The sequence below is a fragment of the Nicotiana tabacum genome, chromosome 14, assembly GCF_000715075.1.
Source record: "Nicotiana tabacum cultivar K326 chromosome 14, ASM71507v2, whole genome shotgun sequence".
NCBI classification, from domain to species: Eukaryota; Viridiplantae; Streptophyta; class Magnoliopsida; order Solanales; family Solanaceae; genus Nicotiana; species Nicotiana tabacum.
This window is the reverse complement of record NC_134093.1, coordinates 99,575,626-99,593,323: the sequence shown is the minus strand read 5'-3', so window position 1 is coordinate 99,593,323 and position 17,698 is coordinate 99,575,626. Positions and strand designations below refer to the sequence as shown.

General features: G+C 39.6%; 1 protein-coding gene across 1 annotated transcript; it reads left to right on the top strand.

The window, feature by feature from the left end:
- The first annotated feature begins 9,643 nt into the window (after nt 1-9,643).
- On the top strand, nt 9,644-14,722 carry LOC107764591 (oligopeptide transporter 7). Its single transcript, XM_016583186.2, has 6 exons — nt 9,644-9,949; nt 10,381-10,993; nt 11,939-12,508; nt 13,147-13,402; nt 13,509-13,691; nt 13,781-14,722. Exons 1-6 carry the CDS (start codon nt 9,916-9,918, stop codon nt 14,393-14,395), a joined length of 2,271 nt encoding a protein of 756 aa, XP_016438672.2. The 5' UTR covers nt 9,644-9,915; the 3' UTR covers nt 14,396-14,722.
- Nucleotides 14,723-17,698: the final 2,976 nt, after the last annotated feature.

The window sequence follows — 17,698 nt, the reverse complement described above, 5'->3', positions numbered from 1 at the left end:
TAATCGCAGTCCTAGGTTTATATTCTATGTCAAATTCGCTCATTTCGATGTCCCACTTGGCCAACCTACCCAAAAGTTTGGGTTTATGAAGGATATTCACCAGGGCAAAGGTGGTCACCACAACTATCGGATGACATCAGAAATAAGGCCTTAGTTTTTTAGCGACGACTACGAGAGCTAAGGCCAATTTCTCCAGATGTGTGTAGCGAGTTTCTGCTCCCGTTAAAATTTTAATAATGTAATAGATAGGAGATTGTGTACCTTAGTCCTCACGGATTAGAACAACACTACCGCCACCTCTGAGACAGCTAAGTAGACCAAGAAGTTTTTGCCTTCTTCCGATTTTGATAGTAATTGAGGGCTTGAAAAATACCTTTTCCAATCCCTCAAAGCCTGTTGACATTTCGAGGTCCATTAAAAGTTGTTATTCTTTTTTAGCAGCGAGAAGAAATGATAGCATTTCTCCGAAAATCGGGAAATGAATCTGCTCAAAGCGGCCAATCTCCCCTTTAGCCTTTGAACCTCTTTTACGCTTGATAGCTGGTCAGGGATGTCTTCGATGGCCTTTATTTAATCAAGGTTAACCTCGACCACCCTTTGTGACACTAGGTATCCCAAGAACTTACCGAAGCTGACCCCGGACGCACATTTTTCGGGATTAAGCTTCATGTTGTGCTTCCTTAAGATGTCACAAGTTTCTTGCAAGTGTTTTGTAACGACCCGACCTGTCGTTTTGAGCATTTTAGACCTGATCCCATATTTGTTGCATCCTCTATCTTATATTGTGGTTATGCGACTTGCGTGGGTGTTTGGTTTTGGTTTCGGATGAGTTTCTGAGTGGAATGGGACACATAGTCCCTAAATTGAAAGTTTAAGTTGTAAGAGTTGACCGTAGTTTGACTTTTGTGTAGACGAATCTAGAATGGGATTTTGATGGTTCCAATAGCTTTGTATGGTAATTTTTAACTTAGGACTGTATCTGGATGTTGATTTGGAGGTCCATAGGTCATTTCGGCGTGAATTGGCAAAAGTTGTAAAGTTGAAGGTTTGGAAGAGTTGGAAAGTTTGACTGGGAGTTGACTTTATTGATATCAGGGTCGAAATCCGATTCTGGAAGTAGGAATAAGTTCGGTAGATAAATTATGACTTGTGTGCAAAATTTCAAGTCAATTGGAGTTGTTTTGGTATGAATCGACATTAGTTTTGGGATTCAGAAGTCCATAAGTTTCTTAGGCTTGAATCGATGCGCGATTCGTGATTCTAGTATTGTTGATGTGATTTGACACTTCGAGCGTGTTCGTATGATGTTTTAGGACTTGTTGGTATATTTGGTTGAGGTCCCAGAGGCCTCGAGTGTAATTCAGACCATGTTCGGTGCATTGAAGAACTTTAAGGATTGTTTAAGTTCTAATTTTGCTATAGGTTTGGTTTCCTTCTTCACATTCGCGAGAGAGGTCTCGCATTCGCGAAGGGTTTTTAGGGAGGCAGGAGAGGTTGTTCTTTGCATTCGTGAAGGTAGGAGAAGTTGTTCACCACGTTCGCATAAGAGGAGTCGTGTTCGCGTAGGTATGGACTTAGTGTGCATCGCGTTCGCGAAGAGGATTTTGGTAGGTGTGTGTTATATTGCGTTCGCGAAGACTAATCACTGGGAAGTAGATTTAAGTTCAAAATCGAGGGTTCTTCTTATATTTCACATTTTGGACTTAGACAGCTCGGTGTGAGGTGAATTGTCGAGAGATTTTCAGAGAGATTATTGGGGGTAATAATTCCTAACTCGTTTTGGTTAATTTACATGAATCTGTTGATAATTTCATCATTTAATTATTGGTTTGAGTTGGAAAATTGGGGGAAAATGGTAGAAACTTCTTAGGCTAAGATTTGAAGATTTGAAGGGCTATTTAAGGTCGAATTTGAGTAATTCTTGTATGGCTGAACTCATTATCGAATGTGTGTTCGAATTTTGTAATTTTGGTCAGGTTCCGAGGCGCGGGCCCATGTTGAATTTTTGGGTTAACTTCTTAATTCTTTGCAAAGATCGTAATTTCATTGTTTGGATTAGTTTTGCTATAGTTTATATTTATAGTATGAAGTTGTTTTGGCTAGATTATAGCCGCTCAGAGTTGGATAATCGAGGGAAAGGCCTACTAGTGGATTGATTTAGCGTGATTTGAGGTAAGTGACTTGCCTAACCTTATGTGGGGGACTTTTCCCTTAGGATTTGGGTTGGTTATGATAATTGTGATATGTGAAGGCCGTGTACGCAAGGTGACGAGTGCATACATGGGCTAATAGTGGAAATTACCGATTTTAGCTATGTAGATTTCCTTTCATGCCTTAATTAGGTTACCTTAATATGTTATAGTCATCATTTTTAGTCTATTTTCACATGTCTACTTGTCTTATCTCATCCTTGCTAATTGCTATACATGTTTAGTTGAAGTTCTTGTTTCCTTTATTCCGTATATATTATTTGATCGTTGAACCCTTTACTTGAAGTTGTTAAATTGTGGAATATCTTGTTGTTGAAATTGGTATTGAGATATAAATGTCGTGATTCACATTGAGTCAAAGTGTTAAGTTGTGAAATATCATTCTGTTGAATTGTTCATTTCCGGTTGATATTATTGAGATTCTTGTGTATATTGCGGTTGGGCCATGGGCTCCTTACTATGAAAATACTATTATTGTTTGATTTCTGTGGCAAGTTGTGATATTGGGCACTAGAGGTGCGATTTGTGATACGTTGTGATATTAATACGCATGCGGTGGCATAAGGTTTTGGTGTTGAAATGCATGTGGTGAGATAAGGTGGGCTTGATATGCGTTGCTAGTAGGGGAACTACTAAAAGTCATGCAGTGTGATAAGATGGGCTAAAACGCGGGATACTATTTTGGGAAAATAATTTTCAAAACTAAATGTAAAGGCTCCTGCGGTGATATAAGGAAAGATTGTGATTTATTCTTGTGATTTGAGACTACGAGGCGGTACCTCAGTAGTGACTCTTGTTGGCATTTCGCCGTTTTTGCATTTGTCTTTGGTTGTTGTTTCTTTAGCATATTATAAATTGTTTTCTCTGTGTTGCACTAATTGCTTTAGTTCTATGTAGCTAACCTTGATATGCTATTTGTTGTTTCAATTTCATTATTGTCATTATTACACTGCCTTATATTTGTTCAGTCTTTTATTTATTCTAGTAGGGACTTAACCTCATCTCGTCACTACTCTACCGAGGTTAGGCTTGACACTTACTGGGTACCGTTTTGGTGTACTCATGCTACGCTTCTGCACATCATTTTGTGCAGATCGAGATACCTCCTATCAGTCCCGACACTATTGAGTTGAGTCGCATTTGGAGACTTCAAGGTACACCTGCCCGCGTCCGTAGGTCTCGGAGTCACCTTTTATCTATTTCTATATTTTCCCTTCTTTACAGATACAATTGTATAGGGATGATTTTGACACTGGCATAGAGCTTGTGCTTTATATTTCGCCGGTTTTTGGGTTATTGTATATACACTAAGGTGTGGAGATTTTTTTTCCTTATATTAGTTGTTGGGTTTTGAGGTTTTAAAATTATTGTTTCAGTTATTTCCGTATGTTTATTAGGCTTACCTAGTCTTAGAGACTAGGTACCGTCACGACATCATACAGAGGGAAAATTGGGGTGTAGAGTCTAGGTTCATAGGTGTTACGATTCACATACAGGTTTAGTAGAGTCTCACGGATTAGTACTGAGACGTTTGTACTTATCTTCGGGTGGCTATGGAACTGTTAGGAAAAGTTTCACTTCTTTGATTCCTTATCGTGCAAATTTGTTGACTTTGGAATTCTAAATCTCTGTCTTTATGTTCTCTCACAGATGGTGAGAACACGCACAACTGGATCTGACGACCAAACACCCGCACCCCCTGCTAGAGCCGCGAGAGGCTGGGGCCGGGGTAGAGGCCGCAAGTAGTTCCAGTCGGAGAGCAGGCACCTGAGACACTTGTTACTACCCCTACACTTCAGGATACTCCCGCCCAGTTTTTTAGCATGTTTGGAACTCTAGCTCAAGCAAGGTTGATCCCACTTGCTTCTACCATATCTCAGGCCGGGGGAAGAGCACAAACTATTGCCGCTCGTACCTCAGAGCAGTGGGTTCAGGTCAACTAGGTCCCAGAGGACATACCAGTGCAGTCGGTCGCCCCAGTTCAGCCTGAGGTTAGGACAACAACTTCTGAGGGTGAGCAGCTCAGGCTCGAAAGGTACAAGAAGCACCACCCTCCTACTTTCAGCGGTTTGAATTCAGAGGATGCCTATGGCTTTCTTGAGGAGTTCCACCGTTTCCTTCGTACTATGGGTATTGTGGAGTCGAGTGGGGTTGCTTTCACTATGTTCCAGCTTAAGGGAGCGACTTATCAGTGGTGGCGAGCGTATGAGTTGGGTAGTCCAGTCGAGGCAGCTTCACTCACTTGGGCTCAATTTTCAGATATGTTCTTGAGGGAGTTTGTTCCCCAGAGTCTCAGGGATGTATGGCGTGCAAAGTTTAAGCAGTTGTGCCAATGTGCTATGATCGTATCAGAGTATGCAGTCCAGTTTAGTGATTTGTCCAGGCATGCACCAACCTTGGTTGCTACTATCAAAGAGCGAGTTTGTTGATTTATTGAGGGGCTCAACCCAGGTATTAGATTCAGCATGGCTCAAGAGTTGGAGATAGACATCCCATACCAGCAGGTGGTGGAGATCACTAGGAGATTGGAGGGTATGTGGTCCTGGGAGAGAGAGGATAGGGAGGCCAAGAGGCCTCGAGATTCTAGCATATATAGTGGTACCCGTGCCCCAGTTGCAACCCTGTTCATTCAGCACTTACAACTTCAAGCAGTATTCCGGCTACTCCCAGTCCATAGGTTGTCCATTATGTACCACCACTATCTAGTGCACCTCCTACATGGGGTGGTTTCAGCGGTCAGTCCAGTTGATCAGGCCCGAACTAGTTCCAGCAGCCACGTCCTCCGAGAGCTTATTTTGAGTGTGGTGACACTCATCATATGGTGAGGGATTGCCCTAGACTCAGGAGGGGTGCACCTCTACAGACTACTTAGGGTCCGCGTATTCCACCGGGTCCTCAGGCTTCTCAGGCCATGGTTACCGTACTAGTTTCCACTCCACCTGCACAGCCAGCCAGGGGTGGAGGTCGAGCAGGAAGTAGTAGCCCTAGAGGGGGAGGCCAGGCTAGATATTATGCTCTTCCTTCTAGGATGGGGGCGGTTGTATCCGACTCAATTATCACAGGTATTGTCCCAATTTTTCATAGATATGCATCAATATTATTTAATCCATGCTCCACATATTCCTATGTATCACCTTATTTTGCTCCGTATTTTGGGTATATTCCGTGATTCTTTGAGCCCCTTCTCGGTGGTTTTGAGTTCAGAGCCGATCTATTGTTGCTCAATATGGTAGATTTTGATGTTATTTTGGGCATGGACTGGTTGTCACCCTATCATGTTATCCTTGATTGTCACACCAAGATGGTGACGTTGGTTATGCCAAGTTTGCCGCGGTTGGAGTGGAGAGGTACTTTAGATTATGTTCCTAGCAGGGTGCGTCTTTTCGTAAGGCACATCAGATGGTTGGAAATGGATGTGATGCGTATCTAGCATATGTGAGAGATGTTAGTATTGATTCTTCTACTGTTAAGTTCGTTCCGGCAGTGAGGAACTATCCATATGTGTTTCCAATGGATCTTCCAGGCATGCCGCCCCATAGGGATATCAATTTTGGTATTGATTTGTTACCGGGCACTCATTCCATTTCTATTCCACCATATCGTATGGCCCCAACATAGTTAAAAGAATTAAATAAGAAGTTGCAGGAGTTTCTTGATAAGGGTTTCATTCGGCCTAATGTATCACCTTGGGGTCCTCCGATGTTGTTTGTAAATAAGAAAGATGGTTCTATGTGTATGCGTATTGATTATCGCCAGTTGAACAAGGTTCCAGTGAAGAACATGTATCCATTTCCATGCATTGATGACCTATTTGATTAGTTACAAGGTGTTAGAGGGTTCTCAAAGATTGATTTGCGGTGAGGCTATCATTAGTTGAAGATTCGGGAGCCGAATATCCTGCAGACTGCCTTCAGGACTCGGTATGGTCATTACGAGTTCCTTGTGATGCTATTTGGGTTGACCAATGCCCCAACAACATTCATGCACTTGATGAATAATGTATTCCAGCCCTATCTTGACTCATTTGTCATTGTGTTTATTGATGACATATTGGTGTATTTTCGGAGTTGGGAGGATCATGAGCAATACCTGAGGACCATGCTTCAGACCTTGAGAGAAAAGAAGTTGTATGCAAATTTTTCAAAGTGTGAATTCTGAATTGATTCAGTAGCATTTTTGGGTCATGTACTGTCGAGTGAGGGGATCAAGGTAGATCCGAAGAAGATTGAAGCAATGCAGAATTGGCCCAAACCATCTTCAACTACTGAGATCTGGAGTTTTCTTGGTTTGGTAGGGTATTACTGTCGATTCGTAGAGGGTTTCTCATCTATTGCCGCACCTATGACTAGATTGACCTAGAAGGGTGCTTCGTTCAAGTGGACCGAGGAGTGTCAGGAGAGCATATAAAAACTCAAGACTACTTTGACTACGACCCTAGTGTTGGTGTTGCCTACGGGTTCGGGGTCCTATATTGTGTACTGTTATGCTTTACGTATTGTCCTCAACGCGGTGTTGATGCAGGACAGTAGGGTGATTGCCTACACATCTAGACATGTGAAGGTGCATGAGAAGAATTATCATGTCCACGACCTTGAGTTAGCAGCTATTGTTAATGCCTTGAAGATTTGGCAGCACTATTTGTACGGTGTCCCTTGTGAGGTCTATACCGACCACCAGAGTTTATAGCATCTGTTCAAACAGAAGGATCTTAACTTGCGTCAGCGAAGGTGGTTAGAGTTGCTTAAGGACTATGATATCACCATTCTGTATCATTATGGGAAGCCCAATGTAGTGGCCGACTCCTTGAGTTGCAAGGCGGAGAGCTTGGGCAGTTTAGTATATCTACCGGCAGCAGAGAGGCCGTTAGCATTAGATGTTCAGGATTTGGCAAACCAATTTTTTAGATTGGATGTGTCGGAGACGAGTCGAGTTTCGACTTGTGTGGTTTCTCGGTCTTCACTATATGATCTCATCAGAGTCCGTTAGTATGACAACCCCCATCTGCTTGTCCTCAAGGACACAGTTCAGCATGGTGATGCCAAGGATGTCACATTGGGGATGATTGTGTATTACATATGTAGGGCAAGCTATGTATTCCCAATGTAGAGGATTTGAGTGAGTTGATCCTTCAGGAGGCCTACAATTTGCGGTACTTTATTCATCCGGGTGCTGCCAAGATGTATCAAGGCTTGAGGCAGCACTATTGGTGGAGGAGAATCAAGAAGGACATAGTGGAGTATGTAGCTCGGAGCTTAAATTGTCAGCAAGTGAAGTATGAGCATCAACGACCAGGTGGATTGCTTCAGAGGCTAGATATTCCAAAGTGGAAGTGTGAGCGAGTTACTATGGATTTTGTTGCTGGACTCCCATGGACTTAGAGGAAGTTCAATGCAATATGGGTGATTGTGGATAGGTTGACTAAGTCGGCTCATTTCATTCCAATGGTGACTACTTATTCTTCAGAGCAACTGGCAGTCTATATTCACGAGATCGTCAGGCTTCATGGCATGCCGGTATCCATCATCTCTAACCGGGGTACGTAGTTTACATCGCACTTCTGGAGGGCCATACAATATGTGTTAGTCACACGAGTTGAGTTGAGTACTGCATTCCACCCTCAGACGGATGAACAGTCCAAGCGTATTATTCAGATATTGGAGGATATTCTTCGTGCATGTGTGATGGAGTTTTGGGGTTCATAGGATCAGTTCTTGCCGCTTGCGGAGTTTGTCTACAATAACAGCTACCAGTCGAGCATTTAGATGGCTCCGTATGAGGCTTTATATGGGAGGCGATGTCGATCTCCGATGGGTTGGTTCGAGTCGGGTAAGGCTAGGCTATTGGGTACATACTTGGTTCAGGATGCTTTGGAAAAGGTTAAATTGATTTAGGATCGACTTTGTACAACCCAATCTAGACAGAAGAGTTATGCGGATCGGAAGGTTCTCGACATTGCATTCATGGTTGGGGAGCGGGTCTTGTTCTGGGTTTCCCCCATGAAGGGTGTTATGAGGTTCGGGAAGAAGGGAAATTTGAGCCCTAGGTATATCGGGCCTTTGATTCTTGAGAGAATTAGAGAGGTGGCCTACAGGCTTGCACCGCCACCTAGTCTAGCTGTAGTTCATCTAGTATTCCATGTTTCTATTCTCCGGAAGCGCCACGACGATCCTTCTCATGTGTTAGACTTCAGCTCAGTTCAGTTGGACAAGGATTTATCATATGTTGAGGAGTCGGTGGCCATTTTGGACAGGCGGGTTCGAAAGTTGAGGCCGAAGAACACTGCTTCAGTGAAGATTTAGTGGAGGGGTCAACCAGTCGAGGAGGCAACTTGGGAGACCGAGCATGATATGTGTAGCCGTTATCCGCATCTTATCACTACTTCAGGTATGTCTCTATACTCGTTCGAGGACGAACATTTGTTTTAAGAGGGGGAGGATATAATGACTCGGTCAGTTGTTTTGAGTATTTTAGCCCTGATCCTCTATTTATTACCTCCTCTATGTTATATTGTGGTTATGCGACTTGTCGGGGTGTTTGGTTTGGTTTCAGGCTCTCGAGGATCTGAAGTCCCATCATATTTCGGCATGTAGGGGATTTTAAACCGCTTCGAGATCAGTTTAGGTGTCGCACTTGGTTTGTACGGCAACTATGTGTATTTCTTTGAGTCCGACCCTTTCAGCACTAGTGGTGCGCTCGAAATTTGATCCATTCTGACGTTTACTTCCCTCATAAGCATTGTCCTAAAGTTCGAAAATTGTATCCAGAATTCGAATCTTATGTCATGAATTTTAAAGTAGCAGTTGAGAGATTCAGGACACTTAGTGGGTGTTTGGACATAAGAATTGTAAAATTTTTTAAAAAAAAGTGATTTGTTTTTTCAAGTGAAAATGGTATTTGAGATTTAGAGTTGTGTTTGGACATGAATATAATTTTGGGTTGCTTTTGAATTTTTATGAGTGATCTTAGTGAAAATTTTGAAAAATAACTTTTTTGAGTTTTTAAAATTTTTGAAAAATTCCAAAATTCATCTTCAAGTGAAAATTGAAATTTTATGGCCAAACATTGATTTCGAAAAAAAGTGAAATAATTCTTATGTTCAAACGGGCTCTTAATCTTAAATTTCAAATTAGCAGTTTTGAAATTCAGGACACTATGTCCTGAATTTTAAATTAGCAACTCAAATAATTTAGGACACTAAGTTCAGAATTCCAAATTAGTAGGTCAAAAATTCAGAATACTTAGTCATGAAATTTGGACGAATTAACTAATCTTTTAATTTATTGTAAATTCTGAATATATTTTAAATAGCATATTTAAAAGTAGTTATTGATGCACTTCACCCCTTAAATTTTGATCATGGTTTAAAATTACCTTCAAATTGGAGTCCCTCGTCAAACATACCTTAAAGAGCACCAAACTGTATATTCACCTATAGGTAGCCCAGGTTCATTTCTTTCTTTATTGTACATTTATTTACCAAATTGACAAATAAAAACACATTATCCGTACCACCAATGAATCCCCATCGTCATCGCTGACTTCAACAACTCTGCATTTTACATTGCCACCCACTTTATCGCATCTCCGGCAATAGATATTCGTTGCTCAGATACATGTCTTTTCTCTTTGTCCACTTAGGATTCAGAATCTTATACAAAATACTTAGTTATACCTGTCCTTAAACAGTTTACAAACGAGAAGAAACATGGTTGACTATCAAGAAATCTCAGCTCCCCTTAGTAAGCTTTCACAAATTCCTCCTTTTCCTTATAATTGCTCTTTCATTTCTCCCTTTCTTACATCTTCACTAATAGTCTTCTTGCACGCGGAGTCAATTCAGGATTTAAATTTGATGATTCTGAATCTACAACACTTTTGGAATCTAAGTGATTTTCAAATTTAAATCCTGAGCTTAAAGAATGAAGTGAAAAATTCATATAGTCGATCCCAACTTGTTTGGGACTGTGTCATAATTGTCGTTTATTTCGATCTCGTATAGAAATCTATGTTGCTCTCCCTTCAAAAATGTGTCGGATCCTCCAAAAGTAATGCATTTTTGGAGGATTTGACACTGAGTGCAGCAGCATTTTTAAAGAGTTCGACTTATTTTTTCCGAACATAAGCATAGTTGACTTACAATTTTGAATCTACTCATCCAAATCTTTTGCAGTTGAGAAGCAAAAGCAGAAGAAGATATCTTCAGTACACGATAGCGATGGTATTTCGAGCAGTTCTCAGTCCTCACCTTTCGAAGAAGAAAACTCGCCAATCGAGCAAGTGGCGCTCACGGTTCCAATCACAGACGAACCTTCACTTCCGGTAGTCACTTTCCGAATGTGGATTCTCGGAACCCTAGCTTGTATTCTCCTCTCATTTCTCAACCAATTCTTCTGGTTCCGCCGTGAGCCGCTTTCCATCAGCTCAATCTCCGCCCAAATCGCCGTCGTACCTCTGGGTCACCTTATGGCTTTTTTAATCCCGAATCGAGTTTTCTTCAAAGGAAGAAAATTCGAATTTACGTTAAATCCAGGACCGTTTAATGTTAAAGAGCATGTTTTAATTACGATTTTTGCTAATTCTGGTGCTGGAAATCCGTATGCGATTCACATTGTTAGTGCGGTCAAGGTTTTTTACAAGAGGACGTTGACTTTCTGGGTATCGTTGATTGTTGTTCTAACGACTCAGGTTTTGGGCTTTGGATGGGCCGGGATTTTTCGGAGGTATTTGGTGGAGCCCGCGGCTATGTGGTGGCCCCACAATCTCGTTCAGGTTTCTCTTTTCAGGTACGTGTTAGTCCACTCAAAGTATCGTGTTTAACTTTCCAATATGTTGGGACATCAATTGTGATTTTGCCATGTGGGATGAACTAAGTAGTGGAATCATTGGCATATCTTATGTGGGAAGAGATTCTACAATATTATCATTTGTTTGTGGAAAATTCTTACTCCCTCTATCTCATATTATGGGACCTTGTGTAATCGGATGTGAGATTTAAGAAAGAAGGAAAAACAAGAAAAAAAATCAGATTTACAATTGGTAATGAAAAATAGCCATAGTTTCAAAAATAATCGAAATTTAGCCATTTTTCATGTAAAAATAAAATCTGAACAAAAACACCCTTAAATTCCGAAAAAATTCTAGCATAATATATTGGAGTTCGAATTTTTTACATATAATATTCCAGCACATTGTGTTGGAATTTCATAATGTGCTGGAGTTCCAACATAATATGCTGGAAGTTTTTACGCAGGAACTTCATAATCCAGCATATTATGCTGGAACTTTACGTGTTTCGGCAAAAATAGTGGCTATTTTTCAATGACTTTGCAAACGCTGTCTATTTTTCGATTACCAGTCCGAAAACTGGCTAGCCCAACAATCATAAACAAAGTCCGAATTTTAAAGTTAATTGTTTCTAAATTTAGAAAGATGTTCAAATTAAAAAAGAAAGAAAAGTAAGAGGTTTTTGTTGGCATTTAACTACGTTCCAGTAGTTCAGGAAATGATCAATTTAAGTTAAACATGATATTACTGAAGCCAAAAGTCTGATCCTTTTTTTTCCTTCTAATTTAAAAAAGCACTGTTCTAACCCCCCTGTACTGGCTTTTATTGATGTTCTTGACCTCCCTTCATGCATTAAAATATGTGGACTTTAAACACAAATTATACTGTTACAGCGGATGTAATGGATTAATAATCTTATAGAGGTTTTCACTTCTGAATTGCAGGGCACTTCATGAAAAAGAAGAGAGAGCCAAGAATGAAATGACACGAAATCAGTTCTTTCTCATTGCATTTTTATGTAGCTTTGCTTACTATGTTTTTCCTGGTTACCTTTTCGCAATGCTAAGTTCTCTTTCCTGGCTATGTTGGTTATTCCCAGCTTCTGTCCTTGCCCAACAGTTGGGTTCTGGACTTCATGGTCTTGGAATCGGTGCCGTTGGACTCGATTGGTCGAGCATATCCTCTTATCTTGGAAGTCCATTAGCTAGCCCGTGGTTTGCTACTGCAAATATTGCTGTTGGATATTTTCTCATAATGTATGTTGTTACACCTTTTATGTACTGGTTCAATGTGTACAAAGCCAAAACCTTTCCAATATTCTCAGATGGCCTCTTCACATCAGATGGTCAAAAATACAACATTTCCGCTATTATAGATCCGAACTTCCATATTGATTTCAATGCGTATGACCGTGAGGGCCGCCTCTATCTCAGCACTTTCTTTTCGATGACTTATGCATTCAGCTTTGCCTGCCTCAGTGCCACAGTTGTTCATGTCTTCCTTTTCCATGGACGGTACGTTGCAATCTTGGACAAACGATAATTTTTGCTAGTTGGATGCCTATTTATATGTATCTGTACCTGTACCTCTTTGTCTATATTATATTCTATGTATCTGAGTCTCTAAATCCATATTTCTACAATGTTAAATGTACTTTCAGTGCAACTTGATTCACATCTAAATTGTCTCTAAAGTTTAAAAAGAAAAAAAAGAATTTTTTTGGTGATGTAACAGGAAGAGTAGCTTAATATACAGGTTTTTTATACACTTCACAACTAATATAATGACAGATATCGCAAAGATAACATTTGTCCATAAAGTGATCTGCATACTGAAAAATTTAAATCAGAAAGAATCAGATAACTCACTATTTGCAAGTTGTGATTAAAAAAAATTTGCAAGCGACATGCATGCATTCTATTGGCAAAAGATCTTTCCCAAAGCTAAAGTTGAATTGACAGGTTTGAGATGCTTGAACATATGATACTATATAGTATATAGTATCTTGGAATTCATAGGCTGCTGATGGACTGAATTATCTAAGTATGAGAAGTTTCACCTTTTCTTTTCCATCTGGATCTGATACCCCATGTAAAGCTTAGATTTAGTGCACATGACAGCAAATATCAACTCACTCAATTTGGAAATGTAGAGATCTATGGCAGCTGAGCAAGTCAGCTTTCCAAGAGAAGAAAATGGATATTCACACAAAGCTCATGAGAAAATACAAGCAAGTTCCTGAATGGTGGTTTTTAAGCATTCTTCTTGTAAATATCGCTGCAACTGTGTTTATATGTGAATATTACAAAACGCAGCTCCAATTACCATGGTGGGGTGTCTTGCTGGCATGTGGTCTTGCTTTCTTTTTCACCCTTCCGGTTGGAGTCATCACTGCCACCACAAACCAAGTAACGTGCTATATTTCATAGCTGTTTGTAATCACATAAGCTAGCTTCTATTCAAACACCACTTGAATTTCCTTGTGGTTCTAACTTCCAATATCTTTTTGCGCAGACTCCTGGTTTGAATGTGATCACAGAGTACATAATTGGGTACTTGTACCCCGGGTATCCAGTAGCTAACATGTGCTTTAAGGTGTACGGATATATCAGCATGAAACAAGGACTAACCTTTTTACAAGACTTGAAGCTTGGACATTATATGAAGATTCCTCCTAGGGCAATGTTTATGGCTCAGGTTGGCTTTTTCTTTCCTTCTGCTTGAGTACCTCGCTGAGTGAGTAGTCCTACAAAGTGTAATCTTTGTGCGTTGAACTCTTCAATCAGGTTGTTGGAACTTTGATATCAGCTTTGGTGCATCTTGGAACAGCATGGTGGCTTATGGAAACCGTCCCAGATATTTGTGACCGGGCTTTGCTTCCTCCTGGAAGCCCGTGGACTTGCCCAGGTGATCATGTATTTTATGATGCCTCAGTCATCTGGGGTTTGATTGGGCCTCAAAGAATTTTTGGAAATCTTGGCCATTACTCTGCCCTGAATTGGGCTTTCTTATTTGGAGCTATAGCTCCAGTCATTGTTTGGATTGCACATAAGAGTTTCCCTAACCAGCAGTGGATCAGGTTAATTACAGTGCCTGTACTATTAGCCGGGATAATCAACATGCCGCCAGCTACTTCTGTAAACTACAACAGCTGGATCATCATAGCTTTTATTTCTGGATTTGTTGTTTATAGATACTATCAGAAACTGTGGAGTCGTCACAATTATGTTTTATCAGGGGCACTAGATGCTGGATTAGCATTCATGGGGGTATTGTTGTATTTATGCTTGGGAATGCAGCACGTTTGCCTTGATTGGTGGGGAAGTGATGCGGATCGATGTCCCTTGGCTTCTTGTCCAACTGCTGAAGGGGTTGTGGTTAAAGGATGCCCAGTCTTTTAGGTGATCAGTGAAAAGATATGTACCACGTGTTTGATTATTCTTTTGGTGTATATGTTTGTAAATAGATGTATATAAGTAATCTTTTCATTCTTTTAAATACATTATTGTGAGGATTTGTGCAACTCTTCACACTTTTACTACAGGAATTCAGCTTCATTACAAAGTTGCAGTGCTGTGTCTCAAATTGTAGTGTAGTGTGTGTTGTAATGGTCATAACATTTCCTGGTTTCCATTACATAGGTTCCATTAGGCTGTAAGGAAGTCCTAACTCAAATAAATACCATGTATATTTGTACTGTTGAATTGATGGATTTTTCCAGTTTGCATTCCCTTTGATTGGTAAAACATTGTGAAAAGCGCCAATAAGACATGGGATTTTGTTGTCATTATTTTGATTGAATTTGTGTACTAGTGCCAGTAACTACAGTAGCTTGCAAAGTTTCTTAATTAATATTCTGTCATTTGAAGCAAGAGTGGGGAGTGGGTTGGAGGGAGGGAGCCGAGGGTCTTTCGGAAACAGCATCTCTACTCCAGGTAGGGGTAAGGTCTGTGTACACACTACTCTCCCCAGACCTCACTAGTGGGATTATACTGGGTTGTTGTTGTTGTTGTCATTTGAAGCAAGGAATTGACCAGAGCAATTCAAATAATTGAACAACCATTACAATGATATTGAGATGAGCTAAATTAGTTTTGATGATTTACAAACGATTGCACAAGAACCAGGTTGCTTGAAGACTATTGATCTGAAGCTGAAGGACGTCTCCTGGTGCAAGTTGGACTCGAAATACAATTCCGTCTAATAATGGAAAGATTGTGTTCGTGGTCTAAAAGGGAAATATTAGCAGAAGAAATTCGTGTTCAACATGAAAAAATTACACGTGAAGGAGTTGGTTAAGGAAATCAAAACAGAATCCTTTTGGGATTTATTTTCCTTAAGGAGGTGACCAAATTACTTTAGGTTTTGAAAAAGAATTTCGGCCAACACCACTATTATTGTTATTCAAGACTCAAACAAACACATAATTTGTTCAAAGCAAATAGCAACTCATAGCAAGGTGTTTTCAGACATTCAAGCTACTAGACTAAAGAACTTGTTCCAAAAAGCGAAGATGATGAAATTTTTTACTTGCTTAGTTTGAGTCAATTGTTCTTCAATTGTAACCTATTTGCTTTTTGAAGAAGTGTAATAATAGGCTATCATGAATTTTGAGTTTTTTTTAGCTTTCTAGACTAGAGTTAGTTTGAAAAAAAGTAACTGCAATTGAGTTAATTGTAGGGGAAGGGTACTAGAGTTATAGCCTGTTTGGCCAACCTTATTTTTGGGCCAAAAGTGCTTTTTTGGGGCCAAAAACACTTTTGGCCAAAAATTGAGGCCAAGCTTTTGGAAGGAAAAAAAATATTTTTGAGAAGCAGAAAAAAATAACTTCTCTCCAAAAGCACTTTTCTGATAAGCACTTTTGATAAAAATACACTTAGAAACAGTTTTCAAAAGCTTGGTCAAACACTAATTACTGCTCAAAAGTACTTTTTAAATTAGTTAGTCAAATACAAATTGCTTCTCACCCAAAGCACTTTTTTAAAAAGTACTTTTGAGAAAAACACTTCTCAAAATAAGCTGATTTTAGAAACTTGGCCAAACAGGCTATTAGTTGAAATGTAACCTAAAATTGCTTTTTGGAGTTAGGTGAAGTTTGATGATAAATCCTATATTAAGTCTGGTTTTTACTCCATTAAATAAGGAGATTTTACACAAAAATTATTGTGTTCTTTGTATTCCACACTTTACTAGTTGTTTGTGTCTAAATTAGATACATGAAAGAACTTGGTTTTTTGATTCGCGAGAATCAGCCGAGACACAATTAACTCCTTCCCCTCCTCTTGTGTAAAGGTGCGACCTTAGAATAGGGCTGGCAAGTGGGACGGTTACGGGCCTAAACGGGCTAAGTGGGCCGGTCCAAACGGTTCTGGATCCGGACCGGTCCCAAATTAAACGGGCCCGGGCCTAAACGGGCTTTTTGTAGGGACCGGGTCCGAGACCGTTTGGCCCCGGGCTAAACGGTCCCGGCCCGCGGGCTAAACGGGCTAAGTGGGCCTAACATATTTTTTTAAAAAAAAAATTTGAATAGATATTAGAGAGAAAAGGATGTTAAAAAAAATATCTAAGACAATGCTTTGTAAATTTTATTATAGAATTGTGACCTAAATTTTAATATTCAATATTTAATATCGAATATATATAGTATATAAGATGTATATATAGTATATCGATATAAGATGTATATATATATATAAGCTATATTCGATAAGCTATATATACATCTTATATACTATATATAAGATGTATATATAGTATATATATAGTATAGTATATATATATTAAATGTATATATATTCGATAAGCTATATATACATCTTATATACTATATATAAGATGTATATATTCAAATTGGGTTGAAAAATAAACTGTTTAGCTTTCTAAAAGAATTTACTATTCCCTCCGTTCCAATTTATGTGAACCTATTACATTTTTGGTCCATTCCAAAAAGAATCACCCCTTTAGAGATAAAAGGATGTTAAAAATAATATCTAAGTCTAAAGACAAAAATATTGTAAAGAGATATGCCTTGTAATTTTATTATAGCATTAAAAAATATGGCAATATCTTTCTTGGTCTTCATCCCCCTATGGAATGAGCACAACAAGGTGCTAATACCACCATTGAGAAGAAAAAGAAACTAATCAAGGTGTGCCAAAATATAAGTTACATAATACATACTAATTTTTGTTCATACAAGTTACATGGTATCTCTTACAAACTTCATAAATCTATCAAGGTCTGGAAGAATTTTCGTTGGTGGTGGCGGAAAAGTAGCTTGGTCGTCGCCACTTCTGGACGAAGCAACATCCTCCGCAAGTTCAGCTAGCTTTTCTTCGTAAGCCTCGTCTTCATTTGGTTGTGATTCAGCAAGTCCAAATTTTTTTATTTTCGACCGGATCCAATCTCTGAAAAGTACTGATTTTTCCAAACTCTCCCTCATAGACGCTCTATAATCACCGAGTTGAAGTCTTGCTTGACTGAAAGCGCTCTCTGATGCCACTATTGAAGTTTGAATAGTTAAAATATCTCGGGCCATCCTTGAAAGAACCGGAAAGTGTTTTTCTTTGTCCTTCCACCATTCCAAAAGATTAAAGGAACCGTCGGGATTCACTTCCTCAATTCCCTGCGACAAATAAATATCAAGCTCATTTAGTTGTGAAAAATCACTACTACTAGAACCTTAGGAACCCCTAAACCCCGCC